Source organism: Lepidochelys olivacea (genome assembly GCF_965140295.1).
Source record: "Lepidochelys olivacea isolate rLepOli2 genome assembly, chromosome: 11".
NCBI classification, from domain to species: Eukaryota; Metazoa; Chordata; order Testudines; family Cheloniidae; genus Lepidochelys; species Lepidochelys olivacea.
Window position 1 is genome coordinate 45,972,445 of NC_140421.1, and position 19,195 is coordinate 45,991,639.

At 39.0% G+C, this 19,195-nt stretch overlaps 1 protein-coding gene across 12 annotated transcripts in view; it reads right to left on the reverse strand.

The window, feature by feature from the left end:
* Positions 1–722: 722 nt before the first annotated feature.
* ZNF385B (zinc finger protein 385B) overlaps positions 723–19,195 on the reverse strand; it is a 305,083-nt gene continuing 286,610 nt past the window's right edge. For all 12 annotated transcript variants that reach the window (XM_084643003.1, XM_084643011.1, XM_084643008.1 and 9 more), the window contains 4 exons: positions 6,175–6,420; positions 4,610–4,788; positions 4,215–4,316; positions 723–2,132 (listed from right to left, as the gene is read on the reverse strand). In XM_084643003.1, coding sequence (XP_084499129.1) covers positions 1,914–2,132; positions 4,215–4,316; positions 4,610–4,788; positions 6,175–6,420 — 746 coding nt within the window. In that variant the 3' untranslated portion in view covers positions 723–1,913. The remainder of the gene's footprint in view (positions 2,133–4,214; positions 4,317–4,609; positions 4,789–6,174; positions 6,421–19,195) is intronic.

The following is a 19,195-nucleotide window of genomic DNA, read 5'->3' on the forward strand; positions in this document are numbered from 1 at the left end:
TGGTAACATAGTGGAGTGGTGTTTCATTTTCCTCGAGGTTGCCAAAAGGTTGAATATTTTAAGATGAGCTACAAAAACCACCAATAAAAAGCCTTATTCAAAATGTAGGGGAGAAATGTTGACAGTTTTTAGGAAATTAGTACGGGTACCATAATTATACTCTGGGATATTGCTGTCTACTGGACTAGAGATTCCCTTAGTTCAGTGGTTCTCAACCAGAGGTACACATACCCCTGAGAGTACACAGAGGTATTTCAGAGGGTACATCAACTCATCTAGATATTTGCCTACTTTTACAACAGGCTACATAAAAAGCACTAGAAAAGTCAGTACAAGTTAAAATTTCATACAGACTGACTTGTTTATACTGCTCTCTATACACTGAAATGTAAGTACAATATTTATATTTCAATTGATTTTATAATGATATGGTAAAAATCATAAAGTAAGCAATTTTTCGCTAATAGTGTGGTGTGATATTTTTGTATTTTTATGTCTGATTTTGTAAGCAAGTAGTTTTTAAGTGAGGTGAAACTTGGGGTACGCAAGACAAATCAGACTCTGGAAAGGGGATCAGTAGTCTGGAAAGGTTGTGAACCACTGCCTTAGTGTATCTATTTGTTCCATGCAATTTTTTTTGCCCATTAAAAAAACAACACAAGAAGTGCTTATATTTTTTCATGTTATTTTATTGAAAAGATACATTTAAAAAAATACACAGACATTTTACTATTTACGGATTGCAGATAAAGATGTTCTAAAAGAGTTAACTCTATTTTATTCCTTTATTATATTTGTTGCCCTCAATATCGCACAAAGACTTCAGTCTGAGTACTGCATATTGATATTACCTTTATAAAAGGGGGTAGGGATGAGGGAGGGCAGAACTATAGTCAGTAAACAGAAAAGACAGTCAGTCAATTATAAATACTGTATGTTCTGTACATTATTGCATTAGGGAGCCACAACATTATGCAGCATTGTTACAAAGGAAACAAGTTTAGAAATGAAGAAAAAGAATATTTACGTATAAATACATGGCCCATTGTCTTCTTGAACAATGCAAGTGAGCTGTGGTAATGTGCAATTGAAAAGCTTGCTTTTTTTTATGTTTAACATTGCTTAGCAACACCAGTGAGGAAACTACAAAATAAGTTAAAATGAAAATAGTAAACAAGTAGTAATCTTAACTATATGTTTTATGGCTTTCTATTTTTAATCTTTCTAACTAAAACATGAAGCAAGAGAAATACATGAATTAAAAAAAGGCTTCAAAGCTGCATTGCTTCCAAACATTTGCACAGCAACTAAAAATGTCTAACTCAGACAGGCAATACATTTCTAGTACTACACAAGATACAGCAGTACTGCAGTCTAAAACAGTACACAATTCCTGTCAACAAGAGCACACTGAAAAGAAAAGGATGCAATAGGTTATTAAGATGTTATCCACAATTAAGCACTTGGTTAATCTACCTTTTTCACACTAGAATATACCCAGTCGGATTCCAGGACCTATTTACATATGTGTGAGTGAGGAAGACCCTAGTTTTCAAGTGAGTCAGGAAATATTCTGTGTTCCTTGTTTCCAAGGTGCATCATGTACATATTAAAAAAACCCCAACCAACAAACAGATGCATGAATCTTGATGCTAGCTTTTCATGAGCCATTAAGCTTTTGGTAAACCATTCTTAGACAAATTATTTGAATTTAAAAAGAGAGAGAGAGACGTTGTCTAGGCTTCTAGAATACAGTACCTGTCCATGAAAAATTCTGTGACTTGGACTGTTGGGGGGGTGTCACACTGCATGGCATTAGAAAAGAGAGAGACATTTTAAAATCAAATCCTTGCTTGCTTTGCTTCCTTTTTCCCCCTTCTACTGGCCATAGTTATCTTATCATCACTACGAAATTAGTATGGTGCAAAAAGGATCGATGCAGGAGTCGCACGTATGGGACCGTGGCCCGGCCTTAGGAGAGCTGGTGGGATTGCAGGTGCCTGGAACAAAGAGGCAGAAGGACGGGGAGGGAGGGACAGAGCAGATGACACAGCTGCAGCTGCAGCAAGAGAAGATGAAAGGAAAGCAGGTGCTAAGGGCTTAATCATATCTTTTTGGAATGCAAGTTTTGCCTGAAAAAAAGAAAAAAAAGAAATGTAAATACTGTTCCTGCCACCATTTTTACAATGAGTAGAAACATTAACCCTGGCAAAGTGTTCATTAAGCTTTTTATCGTTCTGGATAGCATGAATAATAGCTGTTTTCAATTGCTTCTTAGTACTTCACACCTGATTTATAATTACTGTATTTCGTTTGCTCCAATTTTAACCATTTCTAATAGCAGGTGTTTGAGATGTTTGCTTGTAGCCAAAAGGGCAAATTAACACAGGATGCTTTACAGGAGAGATATTAGACCACATGTTCAACTGCAAAATTTGCACTGGCATTTTCACACCTGCATCTGAACTGTGGGTGAAAATTTCAGTGCTCGTAACGTTAACTGCCTGACTACAGGTGCAAATCAGGAAAGCACAAGAACAAGTACTCCAATATCCACCTGCAATTAATTTTGCTGGTGTAAAAAATGCAGGTGCATATCGTACCTACCAAATGGGAAACCTTACATCAGCAATTTTGAAAATTGTATCCACACTGTCTTCTGACACACAGGACAATTTAAACAAACAAACTGCGCATTTAAGTACACACAAATCCACAGGGAGTAGGTGTGGGTGCTCCAGTGAGGGAGGGTTAAAGGTAATTACAAGAGTGAATATCTGTAAATTATAATAATTATCATCATGAAACTCAAGGTTGGGAAAAAAGGATCATGATCATGACTTCGACAGGACTCTACAAAATAGAAAGGTGCATTTTCCTCATTTCTTTTCAACTATAAAAATGAGGTGTAGAAAAAGGCAGAAGTCAGAGATGGGAAACACCCATCAGTTCATCTAATTTTCTCTGCTAATGCAGACTTGTTCCTTTCAGCATATTTTCTAGTCTCCAAGGCTAATTTTTGAAAAAAGCTCAATTTGAGATCCCCAACAAATCTGGCATGGGTATTGTAAAATTACCCATGAAATCTATACCATATAACTCCACTTGTGGGTTGGTGTGTTTCAAGGTTAAGTATTTGTGGGTGGGAGGAGAGATACTTACATCCTGGCTCTATTACTGTCGGTCTTAAACCCAAGAGATAAAAATATAATGCTTTATAGAAGTGAGCAAGATTAGTGTGACCCAAAGCTAGTGAACAGGGACTGTTAGAGAAAGCCTGAAGCATTTTCATTAGACTATAGGATTACAAAGAAACATTAATATTTCAACTTCTGCAGGGGTCTCATATGCTTTTTGGACAGTGTCTCACTTTTGGACAGGAGTATTTGCATCTCTTTAGTTCCAACACAGAAAAGTACTTTTGGTGAGTGTGTTCTGCACACTGCTCTCTAATGAACCCAGGACAGCGACCGTCGCAGGATGACTTAACTAGTGAAGAGAGTGCACGCAACTTTTCCTGAGCCAGAGTCCAGCTGAGCTGTGAGCAGCCTGCCCTGAGGCTAGAGAAACCAGCAAGGGGGTGTTATGGGGGATCCTGGTGAGGAGGAACCCCGGAGTAAAGAAAGGGGATATTCAGGGCTGAGGGGCTCTGGGGACCAAGGCAGGAAATAGTGATTTAGTAGCCCAGGCATAAATATGGGATAAATACCTTGATAATTAGCAATTAATGCTCCTAAACGCCTCACAACTCTCCCACACCAGCCTTATACAGTGCACACTTTACTTTGTTGTTTGTGTGAGATAAGTCAGTATGTTTTTAGCTTTACACCTTAAGCCCTTCTCCCGGGCTACATCCCTCATAACATCATGTTTTCTTAAATGCTCAGCTAGGCAGCGTGTGCCCTTTAAAGAGAGGGAGTGTACTAAAAACAGAAGAGTTCACACCTTTCCACTAGACACACAATCCATTCCACAGCCCATTGTTCATTCCCTCCCTTCTAGCAGTAAATAACTCCGGAGTGCTATTTCGCCTTTGAGTAGGCAGACAGAATACAGAACCATCTTCAAATCTGATGCTAATACAGATTCAGCCTGCAGGGGGAGATACTCACAAGCTTTCCACTCCTGTCACACTCCTATTCTCTTTGCAGTGGGAATCCCAAGGTCACAAACTCACATATACAGCAGTGATGCTGCATAGTAACAGTACTTACTGCTAAAATACTTGGGCTGCGCTGAAGTTTGTTGTAAGGGCTATATTTAGGTTTCATAGGCTTCCCTGCCACTCTGTCCTTGTGCCTTCTGCTGGAAATGTGCTGAAATAAAAAAAAGTACACATTAAGAAGAAGTTTAGAGATCTCATGGTTTTCTTCTTTTTGGAACTGATTTTTTGGCTGCATGTACCAAGTCCCTTGTCAAAGACACTGTGAGACAATTAAGGCTTAAGGGATGCAGCAATGATCTAAGTAGTTGTGTCTTGCTAAATAATGCCCAACAGTTTGGAGTAAATCACATAAAGAACTAGAAATTAATCAAATACACAGGATCCTGTGATCCAAGCTGCAAGTGCACAAAGCCACTAGCACTCAGGCAAAAGCTTCTGAGGTACCTGTTTAAGCTGAATTTCTGAATTGACATGGACATCACAGATTTCACAATGAAATGTCTTGTTCTGCAGTCCTGAGCCCTTACTGCCATTCTGAATCTTCAGCCTGGATCCAAGTCTAGGGTAAGATTTAATGGGACCTGCACCATTCCGCGCTTCCACCATTGTCTTGTGTTTGGAACCTAATGGACAATTAGATGCATAAGGATTAAAAAAGATGGAATGTTTTTTTCTTAAGCCACAAATCATGATAAACTTATTTTAGAGCATTGCTGCAGTTTCCATCCCTTTTTAGATTTTCCATAACATGAAATGTTTGTTTAGGAAATAGAATGGTCAAATACTCCACACACATGTTTAGATTATGCATCATCTTGACTTTGATCACTGTACTACACACTTCACTATTGCATGGTACAGAGGAGAGCAAAAGAAGTATAACCATAAAAGAAGTTTGAGAGTTTGTGCAGAAAGGAAAGAGGGACACATTGGAACATTTCCCTCTCTATCTCATGATCCAGGTTATTGTAATTTTCTATTCTGCAAATGGGTCATGTGGGAATAAGGGGGTATGGCCATGGAGGATACTAAAATCTGCATATAAACAGGAATTGGGAAATCCTATTTAAAACAGCACTAACTATCTCTTCGTATTCAGTGGCTCCTCAGTGGAGGAGTTAGAGACCTGTGGCCCCGTAAACCAAAAGAAAATATGGATGGAAGCTAATTGAGGAGTGTAAGGAGTATGGAGGAAGAGATCCTGGGTGAAATTTTGGTTCCTCTAACTCAGTGAAACTTTTGCCATTGACTTCAATGGGGCCAGGATTTGACCCCCTGGCTTTAAGTGTAGGAATCCATGAAGAATGAGGATCCACAAGAAATCCTGATCTTAATGATGTATGTCTCCAGAATCAATGTGATTGTTGGGGTCCTGACCCTCCTGAGACCTGCAGTCCAGGAGGGAGGATGCCAAGCAAAGGCTGCACCACAAAAGTCTTTTGGAGTTTACCATTCATCCAATTTTATGTGGGAAGAGGGAGGATAGATGTTCCTTCCTTCCTTCCTCTCTCAAAGAGCTACAAAAGAAGGGATTCCTGGACTTAATATTTCTCTTGAGGTAAGGAAAGATAGATTTAGAGGCAACATATACTTTATAAGCATCTAGTCTCCACTGTTCAAAGCCTCTGACATCAAATCTAGAAAAGTGAATCCTCAAGATATTACATAAAAACTATATTTTACCAACAGCAGCATTTAACTAGGCATGATAAGAATAAATATATTATATATTGGAACTTGAAGAAGTACAGAATTTACAATGAAGTTGAAAACTTCATGTTAGTTGGAAGCACCTCTGGAGTCAGGACAAAGTACAGTTGGGTATCATGGGCTGTAGGAAGTTTGGTGAAATCATCGGTCTAGACCTTAGGGGACTGTGTAAAGGATATCTTCAAAAATAGGTATTTAAAAGCTCTTGTGTCTGAGAATATAAAGGATTTTAACTCTATAGTGGTTTATTTTTTTTAAAATGACATACAGTCACATACTTTCATGTTGTAGGAACTCACCTGTGTTGTGTGCTTCTAGCTGTGATAGGGAGTTCACAGCCACTTTGCATAGTGAACAGTAAAGTAGTTTTTTGGCTTTTTCCTCTTCAGATTCAGAAACTGTGCTAGTTGCTCCATTTGTGCTGTTAGAGGATGATGTTGATGTTATAGGTGCTAATGTTATAGCTCCAGGTTTGGGAAGGAACAGGCCCACTTCAGTATTTGACGGCTGACTAGAACCACCGGTTTTCACTTTCCCTTTATCTTCTAAAAGAAACAAATACATGTGTATTGTAAGGTATTATACACATCAAATCACAGAGGGAATATACACAGGGCAGTGATATCCTAGAGCGGGAAATCTCAAGAACCCTTGTTAAATTTCTGCCATCAAACTTAATTGATTTTTGGGGTGATTTCCTGGGCTCTCAGGAAACTGCTAAATCATCATTACCAGAGACTTAACCCTGAGATCATAAAAATATTTCTGAAGAGCAATTTGTTTGTTTGGAATGTCCCAAATTGCATCAAATAGGAGGGATTTTCAAAATAATTTCACTGGGGAGGATACCCCTGAGGTTCCACCATAATCTTGAGAACCACTTCCCTCATTTCCGTTATACAAGTTGAATATAGAGCTTTTTTACTCACTATAGGGGGTCAATGCATAGCTGCCAATATTTAGATAAGATTATTCATGGCATAATTTCCGGTATAAACTGGGGGACCTAAAGGTTTTAATGCAATGCTCTTATGTATCATTTTACACCCATGAGTCAATCATCCAGACCTCCTCTGAGACTGGTCGGTAGGTGGTGGTGTTTCATTTTACGGTTGGGGATCCCAAAGTAGAGAGATCAAATGACTTGACTGAAGCTGCAGAGGGCATTTGTGAGAGCCAATCAGAACGTAGGAGTCTGCTGCTCTCCATCATCTGGTTAGTTTATTAGACCTTACTGCCTCTTGTGCTATTGAGACCAGAGATGACTGCTGAGCAGAGGAGAAAACACACCTATAAGCAGCCATCCAGCCCCTTGGTGGGGACAGAGGTGACCCTAATATCATCAGCAGTAGCCTAGGCAGTGTAGGTGTCAGAGCTACATGAATAAACTGCTATCATCGGGGGGGTGGGGGGGGAGGAGGAAAACCACACTGAGAAACTTTCAACTCTATTGATCAGTTGACATTAGTCTGACTGCCAGTTTGCATTTACAAGAATAGTTTTCCATAGAAAACGGTTAGATACTTAATTTTTTAAAATACAAGATGAGATTAGCCTTGACATTTCTAGGTTCCAAATATTAGCGGAGACTCAAAGGCCAGGCCTGCATTTAGGATTAGTCATATTATGGCTTACTAAACACAAGCACATAGAGAGGACATGATACAAGACACAAAGACAAAAGCCCAGAGGAAGACTTGCATGAAAAGACGCAGATTATAGGATATATAAAAGCACAGTTTTGTATATTACTTTCCCAGAAAAATTTAAAATTAAAACTGTTCAACTTAAGCTCATAATACATTTCTTAAACATATACATATTTTTTATCTTTATACTTAGTGCTGGTTTGGTACCTTCCCATCACAGCCAAGCAGGAATCAGCTAAACTACAGAGAAACTCTTAAAAGTAGCTTTAAAAATGTAATTTATATCACAAGACCCGCAGCTGTCCTCAGTGACACTGGGCACGGTGTTTCAGAACCTATTTCAGCAAATCACTTTAGCGCAAACTTAAGTCCATCCCTCATCACTGAAGCAGTTAAGCACATGCTTAAATTCTTTCATGTGTATAAGTCCCATTGAAAGCAATGAGATTTTTGTCTAAAGTTAATCCTATGTTTAAAATGCTTTGCTGTACACGGATGGACTACTAAATCACATCCTCAGGCCTTACATAAGGCCTGCACTGAAGTCCATAGCTATTTTGGCTATTTTTGGCTATTTGGCTATTTTTGCAGGATATGGCCCAATACTCCCAAGCCAGTAAAATACAACAGGCTGATAGATATTAGCTTAACTTAAATGAAAAAAGGAGCATATGCCTCAAACGTAGATAAATGCAGTGTATTTAGTGGATATTTTCTTCCCAGGTAAGCAGTGCTGGTTGCCATCGCCTGACTTTCAGTTTCTAACAGATGTGCACCTGGAGCCAGATTTTCAAGTGCTCAGCACCCACAATTGGAGCCAAATTTTTCGAGTCCAGTTCTCAATTAGACACCTATGTAAGGAGAAGAGTTTCAAAAGCGCTCAACTCCCATTGGCCAGATTTTCAAGAAAAATCAGCACCCAATGTGCTGAGCTAATTTGAAAATCTGGCCATTTATTTAGATCCCTAAATGGACGCTGAGCTCTTTTGAAAGCCCAATTGTGGGTGCAGAGTTATTTTCAAAATTTGGCCCTTGCAATTTATGTATACAACAACCAGGGTTTTGTTCTACCATCATTCTGTGTGTGGATGCTAAAGGGGTGCTGAGCACAGGATTGAACCCTTCATTGACAAAGTGTATGTATGAGCATAACTCACAAACCTAAAAGTGTATATAAAATATGAACAGGCACTTGATACTAGAGAGCATAGACAATAGTTGGCGTATTTCCCAGAAATGTAGGGCAGTAAATCTTTGAATTTAAGATCACTGAGATAAAGGGAAAAGAAGTGTTGTTAAATATTTGGTTATATACTTCAAAATAGCCATAAAAACTATTTTAGAATTACACAACACAAGCAAACCATATTTAACATTCAAATTGACCAAAAGTCAGAGGGCCAGGTTTATGAGAGGGGTACTCTAAACATTTTTGAATTGATAAAATATTACCAAAGGAAGTGGTTTTAAATCATTCACCATCTACTTCAAAATTTTAATACAGCTGTAGTAATCATTCACATCTGCAGAAAGCCAATACATGGAAATAACATCACAAATGAATATTTATAAAGTATACTCCTCCCCGCCCCCTGAAATAGACAAATAATAATAGGGAAAGTTGTTAGAGGTGCTAACAATCTGAAATGAAACATCTATTGGCTATTCATGGACTCAGGCTACATAAGAATAGTCTATCACTTGTGTTGTCTGTATGAAGAGTCCAGATGCTATGAGGTGTAGTGCGCGTTCTGAAAGGTGCTGTGCTTTCGACTCCCATTAAAGAGAAGTCTTCAGTATGCTGTAGGCTCAGGCCTTTAAAAACATGTGATAAGTGATAAAAACAGCATGAAATGTTTAAAAACAATAATATTTATAGAACTACATGGTATAATCTTCACCCAAAACAGTGGCTATATTTCTATTGTGTTTTATCCATAGAAAATAGCTGATGCCTTGTGTTTATGCACCCTCGATGCATGTAGTATTTTATTTTCTAAATGTGTTTGTGTAAATTTAGTGCTGGCAAAATGTGCCAATCCTGGAAACTCAAGTCTTCTGTTTCTCTAAAGAGAAGGTATAGGACAAGCATCAGTAATGCAAGCTTCTCCACACTGCCCTGAAGAGACTGACGGCCTTCTAGGCGTGAGTGGACAGTTCAGTCTCCGTGCCCATTCAATCCCTAGCTTCTCTGCTCAGACTGTCTATGACAGTGGCCACCTGTGAGGATATTTTTTTGTCATCCATCCCTGTGAACACGAGGCTGAAAACACAAAACCATTTCACACAGGTCACCAATCACCATCAGATTATGACAGTTTTCCATCGCTGGATTTAACAGATGACTGAAATGAAAGATTCCGTATCCCATTGCCAATCACCTCAGCCAACAAGTAGTAAATCCTGTGCCTCAAATGCTAACTGACATACTGCTTTAGCCAGGATTTAAAATATTCCCTAGATTTGTCATTTTCATTATTCTTAATAAGGAACAAAGCTATAACAAACTGACTGCGAACTTCCAGGAAACTAGCAAGAGGTTATTAGCATGTTGTCAGGCAAGGTTCTGTCAACTATTTAAATTTTGGAAAGGTTCCCAATTCAAATAATCACTCCACCCAGAGAGAGGGTGTGTTGTATATACACACACGCCCTACGCCCATCCCCATTTAGATTAATGTTTCCTTCCATCTTTCTAAATACTTAGAGAACATGTTTAAAATCCTGATTGAACAGTTAAAGTAATGTTTTAATTCCCATATCCAGTAGAATAAGATAGACGAGTGTTTGTCTACCCAATAGAGTAGGATCTGGCTTTTTTGGCTTCTAGAATCATTAAATTACATTTCTTCAAATGGGTTTTAGTTAACTATATATTGTTTTCAATCCCTCGGAGTCACATCACCATTAACTACCACTTTTAGAAATACCTTCTGAGTATTCATCTGTGCAAAGCAGATAAACACAAATCATATTCACATGCAGAATATATACAGAAGATTATTTTATTTGTATTTATAGCATATATTTAATATTAAATAAGAAACTGGTCACTTGCACACTGTTTAAGAGCCTAGATGATTTCATAATGTATAAAATGTCCATATATTTAGAAGTGTTTCATCCTAGATACTACAGGAATCATTGTATAAAATCTAGACATAAGGTGAGATGTGGCTGTAAAGTGACAGCCCCATTGTAAGGCTGCCCTGCTGGCATTCCTGGAGGCATAATTCTTGCATCTGGTCCAAGCCCACTGAAATCAATGAATTTGGACAGGGGATAAATCAATACAGCATTTAGTTCAACACCTCCAGGAGCACTCAAGTACCTCAGGCCAGAGTGACCTCTGCTACACCCCTAAGATTTAGAAGAATGCAGCATATGCTCCCTCCACCCCCACGACAGCCCAATTCCACCAGCTGGAGCTGAAGGCTGCGACTCTGCCCAGGCCCTTTCTTTTCCCAGACCGTGTTGGAAAGACTAGAGCTGCTGCTCATCCTAGTGGCTACAGACAGCACAAGACCCACTGAGAATATAAGAGCTGTAACTCGGCCTAGCCCCTGTGTGGTGCCGAAATAATTGGGTAGGTCCTTCTGTGCCCTTTTCTGTACTTACCCCTATGCGGGACTAGTTATAATCTACCCCATACTACTGGACAGTATATGACTGTGCTCTTTTCCTAAGTACAGAGGATATTTTTGTCTGTTATATTCTTGTCTGCAATTAAGGATTAAATCTCCTTTTTTCTTAAGCCCCAGGAGCAGCTCTTACTGAATCCTGCTTTTATTTTGAAATAAGACATGAGAAAAAACTAATTAAGTATCGCTTTGGGCTCAGTAGTTCAAATGCTGTTGTCTCTTACCTCCATTGTTTCAGTCTTGGCTTTGAAGTTGCTTTCATCTATGTATGAATGTTTGGCTTATATTTAGTGTCAGAATTGGATTCTAGAATCGGAGGCGTATTTAGCTAATTAGAACTATTTCTGTTTGGATTTGCATATCATACACATAGTAAATAGAGATGAAAAAGATCTAGGCAGGTCAACTTATCCATTTCCCTGCCCATGCAGGTTTATTTGAAATGACTTACAATTTGCAGCTTCTGCTTCACTCCTGGGAAGGGCTATTGCACACTCCAATAGATTTGACTGGTCCAGGTGAGTTTTGTCATTGACTTCAGTAGTGCCACAGATTTCACCCTAGGGCTTTTTTCCCCTGACGTTCAGCCTGCATTCACTGCACTCAGACTTACATGTCCTGGGTTCACCCTATACAACTGAGTTTGCACAATTTGGCCTCACTCACGCACTGAGGACGTGCACTCAGAGGAGCCGTCCATGCAAAACTCCTCTCCCTGTGGTGCAGGAGGGAGGAGTGCTCCTCCTCCCACCCTCCTATGCTTTGTAAAGAGCTGTTTTGATTAGGGCACCAGGGAGCCAGTTGTCTTCCCAAAGGTCACTGGGGCATCGGCCCAGATGCTATTAGAACCCAGGATCACACTTAGTCCTTGGAGCCCCCTTTTGTGAAATGTGGGTGTCCCGGAGCCGCCTTTGTATTCTGTGTTTTTTGTTAGAAAGTGGGACATTTTTGTAAAAAGTTGAAATGTCACATTTTCTAAAAAAACCCAGCTCATTAAAGGAAAAGAATACAGAGACACCAAGAATGCATGGTGAGGGGTACAAAATTAGCAAAGGGAAGAAAAGACAGCTGAGAAGAGCGGGAAAGTGAAATCTTAAGACCACCTCATTAGGAGACTCAGCTAAGCAGAGTAATTACCTTAGCTAGGTGAAGGCCTTCTTGGAGAGAATGAGAGAGAAGCCATGTTCAGATGTCTAAGGCCCTACTGATAAAAACAAAACACTGATGGATAACACTTCATTCTGGAAAGCCAGCTCCATAATTAGTTTTGTGTACTTAATAGTTGGATGCAGGACAATTCGGGGGATCTTAAATACCAAGTTACAAGCAGGAGGTGAGGGGACGAATCTCAGTTCATACTGAGAGATACATTTCTACCATGTCTTGGAAATTTTGTGATTAATCTCTCAACTGAGTAAATATACATCTTATCTCAAGTCATCACAAACAAAAATGTGACCACAATAGAGGTGACATGATCTCCTGCATTTAATATGACATATTAAAGTAGAATTGTTTTTAATTTTATGATGCTGTACATAGTCACTTTACAATTAAATGTATGTCTTGCAAGTTACGGGCTAAAAGACTAAAGTAACAGCTATTGTATACTCAGCAATAGTTACAGTGTTGGATGTTAAAATTGATTTGATTGAAGGAATTTTGCTCAGTTATTTTTTACTCTAAAAAAAGAAAAAGCCATTAAAAGATCTTTATCATCATCCTAGACAGTCACATAGAGAAGGATAGAAGACTGATTTAGCACATCAGTGGAAAGGTGGCACTCCTTACAGTTCAGAATCTCTCTCTAGTAACTTTTGGATACATTGCTCCAAAACTTGATTTGTCATCCGAAGTCATGACCTGGCCCAAAGGTAGTCAACAAGAGTAGTTCAAAGAGGCAATTTGCACAACTTAAAATAAAAAAAAAAAATCTATAAAACAAATCCATGAAAATGTTGATAAAAATAAAATAGAAATCCAGTATGAAATGTACCTTGCTGTTGAAATGCTTTAGCAAAGTTAGGAAAGTGAAAAAGCTCAACTTCATATTTCAGTGTCGAAGTATACAGAATTAATACATAATGCATATCTAGGACAGGTGTTACCCTGATATTTGGCTAGTTGGGTGTTATATCTATATGCATGTCTTCTACCTAGTTATCTATGTAGGGTTTGTTAACTCTTTTTAGTCTTTGATACCATAGAGACTAACAAACTTATTTGAGCATAAGCTTTCGTGAGTTACAGCTTCATCGGATGCATGCAGTGGAAAATACAGTGGGGAGATTTTATATACACAGAGAACATGAAACAATAGGTGTTACCATACACACTGTAACAAGAGGCATCAGGTAAGGTGAGCTATTACCAGCTATTACTTACCTGATCACTCTCATTACAGTGTGTATGGTAACACCCATTGTTTCATGTTCTCTGTGTATATAAAATCTCCTCACTGTATTTTCCTCTGCATTCATCCGATGAAGAGAGCTGTAGCTCATGAAAGCTTACGCTCAAATAAATGTGTTAACTCTCTAAGGTGCCACAAGTACTCCTTTTCTTTTTGTGGATACAGACTAACACAGCTGCTACTCTGAAACTAGTCTTTGATAGTTATAGATAATTCTATAATGAATTTGAATATGAAATTTAGCTCTGGTGTAAATGAGTAAAACTCTCATTACTTTACTTCAGTGGGCCTGCCTCTGTTTATACCAGGGTTGAATTTAGCATCCTGAGTCCAATTCCAAATGGACTGTAACAATATTACTGGGTACTAACAAAAGTTAAAGAAATGGATAACAGATACATTAGATATGGATGAGCCATTGCAAATGCTTTTCTAACCTCTAATCTTAATACATTAAAATGTGTACAAGTTGAGGGGCTACTTCACAAACCTTAATAGAGCTCACTATTAACCTAACAAGAAGGTAAACTGCCCCTTTTAAGATGGGTACACTGAGGCAAATGAGTATATGAAAGAGTAAGTGACTTTGCTACAGTCCAACAGCAAGTCAACGTCAAAACTGGAGGTAGAAACCAGGAGTCCTTCCATATAAGACTCCTTTTCTAGACACTAGAGAATCCGACATTTTGAAAAACATTTACCAATCCCCTCTCCTAAAAATGGCTATACATTTTCAGAACTTCCTCTACCTACATCCTGGTTGATGAGAGAGGATAATGGAGAGACTATTCTTGAAAAGTTTGGGTATTTTTGTCAGGAATGCAAAAAACCTGCTTTTTTCCTTACTTATGGTTTCCTTTTCTTCCTATGCAAAAACGAGTGAACCCCCCCCCCCCACAGGATTGCTAATTCAACTTGTCTGTCTGTAAAATGTTAAAGAACATGCCAGCAACATTGCAGGGAAAAAGGAAAGAGAAAGACAAAGAGAAATAAAAAAATAAAATGGCTAATTTGGTTAAAATGGTTAATAGTATAAAATGGTTAATACGCAATTAAGTATCAGTGCATAGATATCTCAACTTAGTTACTCCACAAATGGAGTGAACTTCCTTTGAACAGATTAATGTGTTTGAGAATAATGGAACTGATATACATGTATAGATATAAACACTTAAAGTTCATAGACTTCAGTTGTGATAAGTGCTTCCCTGTGCCACAATGTTACTGCTGAAGAAATGACTTTTATAAATATGTATAATTTTTGATTACTCGGAAGAGCCTTAATGAATTTGTTGCTAAGCCATTTCCCATAATATCCCTAAATTCTCATACAAGTTGAGTTACAAGGCACTGACGTGATTTTTCAAGTGTTGATTGTGGGTCAAATTCAGACCTGACGTAAAGCAGGCAGGACTCCTTTGAAGCCAACAGAGTCATGTCCAGTTATACCAAGTCTGAATTTGGCCCTGTAATTGCAACAGTACCATACCTGTCCATGAAAATAACTGGGCTGCAGTAAGTGGCCTTTGGAGTGTGCAGTGGTGAGAGAGATAGGCCCACAGTGTTTAACCACATTTTTTTATTCTTATTGTATAAATACTCTTCCGCTGTAGTGTGGGGGGGAACAGTGATGTTAATTAAATTCATTACAACTGTATAGGGTCCAAGGATGTTCCCTGGCATGTATATGCATGTAATTAAATTGGCATAATTCCAAACAGACTTCGGGCAGTTCTACACTTAAAATGCTGCAGCGGCGCAGCTGCACTGCTCTAGTGCTTCGTAAAGACGCTACTATGTCTACGGGAGAGCCCCTCCTGTAGGCGAAGCCCTCCTGCCGAGACAGCGCTGTCTACGCCGGCAGGCGGTGTCTTTACAGCGCTCAGGGTGTGGATTTTTCACACCCCTGAGCGACATAGTTCTACCCATGTAAGTTTACCGTTTAGACTTGGCCACGGTGAAAGTGTTCATCAAAGAGTAAAAATGTTTACCCCTGAAATTAGAAATTTGGATTTCACGTTTTCGATATTTGGCACATCTGAACTAAAACTGAAACCGACACTTATTTTGTATCTGTTAGTTACAGCACATTTCTTCCTCCCGTACGTTAGAGAATATGGCAACGGAAGATGTTGAAAAGAAGCCAGTTAGTTATTATTTATTATGTATATTACTATAGCATCTAGGAGCCTTAGTCATGGACCAGGCCCCATGCTGCTAGGCACTGTACAAACACACAACTAAAAGATGACCCCCTACCCCAAACATCTTACAAGCTAAGTATAAGACAAGAGATGGACACAGTTGGATGGGGGAGTACAAGAAAATAGCGAGACAGTACTGGTCAGCATGACAGGCAGTGGTCTCAGCACACCAGTAGCCTAACCGTTGTCAAGTTGTTTTCTAGGCATCATAGAAAAGGAAAGTTTTAAGGAGAAATGTGAAGACCAAGGAAGTGGCTTTGCGGATTTTTTATGTGGAATTCCTCTCATGCATGAGGGGCAGCATGGGAGAAGGCACAAAGGTGACTGCAAATTTAGCAAGCAGGGGATGGAGGCTGGCATCATAGGCCAACGGGAGGCAGGAATCACCATCTTGATAGCAAATGATAGAGATGATAGGTAGAGAGTGGAGACAGGTCACAAAGGGCTCTGAAGTTGAAGACAAGTAGCTTATGTTTGGTGCTATAAGGAAGGGGGGAGCCAGTGCAGGGATGCAAAAAGAGGGATGACACGGTCAAAGTGACAGGCTAGGAAAATTATTTTTCCCAGCAGCAGTCTTAATGACTATGGGGACAAGACTGCACCTGTCAAGGCCAGAGGAAAGAGTCTTGCAGTAATTGAGATGTAAGGTGAGAGCCTGGATGAGAGTTTAAGTGGAGAGGTTGGATAGGAAAGGGTGCATCTTAGAGATGTTAAGCAGAAAAAATCTGCAATATTTAGACACAGCCTAGAGAAAGGGCTGAGCTGAAGGAGATGCCCAGAGGGCACTGACTGACATGCAGGATGGTGGAGCTGTCACAATAATTGAGAAAGGAGTGATGGGGATTGGAAGGCTTGCGGGGGGGGGGTAGGTTGGGAGTTCTGTTTTAGCCATGTTTTGATTGAGATGGTGGCCAGACATTCACAAGGAGAAGGAAGAGAGACAGTTCAAGATTTTAGTTCAAATAGGAGGAGACAGGTCTGGAGCAGAGATGTAGATCTGTGAGTTTTCAGCAAAAAGACGGTAGTTGAATTATTTTTGTGGATGAGATGACCCAGAGATAAGGTGTAGAGGGAGAAATTAAGGGGACCAAGGACAGAGCCCTGTCCAAGAACTCTGTGGAAACTTGAAAGCTTGTCTCTCTCACCAACAGAAGTTAGTCCAATAAAAGATATTACCTCACCCACCTTGTCTCCATAATGAATTAGGCAGGAGTAAGAAAGCAATTAAGTCATTAATAGTTACATTCTTTACTGCATTCATAAGCATCCTTCTTACATCTCAATATCGTTCAAAAACAAACCAAAAAAGGAACAAAAAAAGCAGAACTACATTACTCTTCTTGGCACTCAGTAAGACAAGAGTTAGCCAGTTTTCATAAGGGATTCTGAAATAATTACTTTCTGCTCTCTCTATTTTCTGAATGTTGAGCAACTAGTGGATGTAGTCAGCATACCTACAACCTAACCAGTTGTACAGTGTAGTGAGGAGTGAGAGAGGGGCCTGTAGGGCTCTGCACTGGAAAAATAACATTACAAACCTGTATGCAAATCAGGATGATGTAATGTTTCCTAACATCTTGGCTACCTTTCATGTTTCTAAATATTTTTCTTCAACATACTACTCTGAAACAAACAAGCAGCCAGATTTTATTTAATTAAAAGGTTATTTTTGTCTGCATAGTCTAAGGACAACAATTTTGCTTTAAAAAAAGTAGCAAATAGAAGCTAGAAAATGTACAGTATTTAATCTCAAAGATCTCTGTAGAGTGAAATAAACTAAATACTTATTTTAGAGATGATGTGGCTACAAGAGAGAATATTTGGACATCTCTGAAAAATTGGGAGTGCTCTGTAACTAGACTGATTATTTGATTAACCACACCACTACTCCTAAAGTTGCTGAGATGAACTCTCATTTCCAGAAGTGTTATCTGTTTGGATCCGGTACAGTGACAATGTTGACACTTGTTAATTTCTATGACATTTTATTTCTGATTCTGCATTCCAAGTCCTTGGGCTACTTTCTTATAAAGAATTTGGCTTGTTTTCAGGATTTCAAATTATTTTTAACTAATCAAAATATACGTATGCACTCAAATATTTATGTTCAAAAGTTTGGGTGAGTTTTGTACTAATGAAAATGGACTGGCTAGAGTCAGGAAATGTACAAATAGCCACATGCAGCTCTGCTACTGCACTATCTTGACCCATTATATTTTAATCCTGGGCTTCTCCTGAGCAGTGTGCCTATTGTGCTAAGTGTAGTAGTGGTTTTCTGAGGTGCGTGAGTAGAACTAGGATGCAGCAGACCGAGGATGTAACAATACCATTCTATTATTCTGTTTGTTGAAGGCAGGCTACAGGCCGCAGTGTCCCATCACACCTTTCCCTCTCCATCACCAAATCAATACAATGCCTGTTTCAGACTTACTTAGCACAATCTGCAAGCTTCTGTGAGACTATAAACTTTTCCTAGTTACTAGTATCAAAAGGATTATTTGCTGAAGACTGAATCTCTGACAAAAAGCTTGTTACTGTTGTAGTTATAAGGATTTATTTTCAATGGAATCTAATCTCAGACTTCATCTATCACATGCAAATTTACATACAGAAGGCCAGATTCTCAGCTGGTGTAAACTGACATTGCTCTGTTGACTTCTATGGAGCAATGTCAGTTCACACCAGAAAAGAAACCAGTTCACTTACTAAAACAAACACAAAAACAACAAGCCAATCCAAGAGCTTAATGCACAACCATAGGTCTCTGGCTTTCCAGTGGCATACCTCATCCAGAGCAAAATAGGTTTGGAAGACTTTCAATGGAAATTAACACACATTAAGCCAGATTCATGTCCCTACTCTGACAACACTTCAAAGCTGCAGAAAATATGGTGGATCTGCCCAAAGGAGGGAATACCACAGCCAGCCATTGGTATAAGGAGCATTCCTGGTGTAAAGTCTGAAGGTCGGGGGTGTCTGTGTTCTCAGGATCCTTTGCTGGTGTGGGTAGCTGAGTAAAACTTAAAAACTACCTTTGCCTCTCACCTTCCTCAACTGTACTGATGTATACTGGCTGCAGCTGAAAATCTAGGCCAGGCTTGGGAAATTATAATATAGATTGGACAAGCTGGAAATACTGTACACAGTATTGTAAAATTTTTCATTGCAGTATGCAGCTCACATCTGGGCAAAAGTAAATGTATTGGTTTGTTTAATCTATCTTCCACTGACATCAGATATTTATTATTTTGCCAATATTTTATATTCCTCTTGCAAATTTGGTCATATGCATTTTATAGGTATTGGACGGGAAATTTTTTGCAGTATTGCATGTGTCTGTTCAAGCATACAGTGTTGTAGGAATGTTTAGAAAAAATATTAAAAGAATACAGCAAACTTTTTGTATTATATCT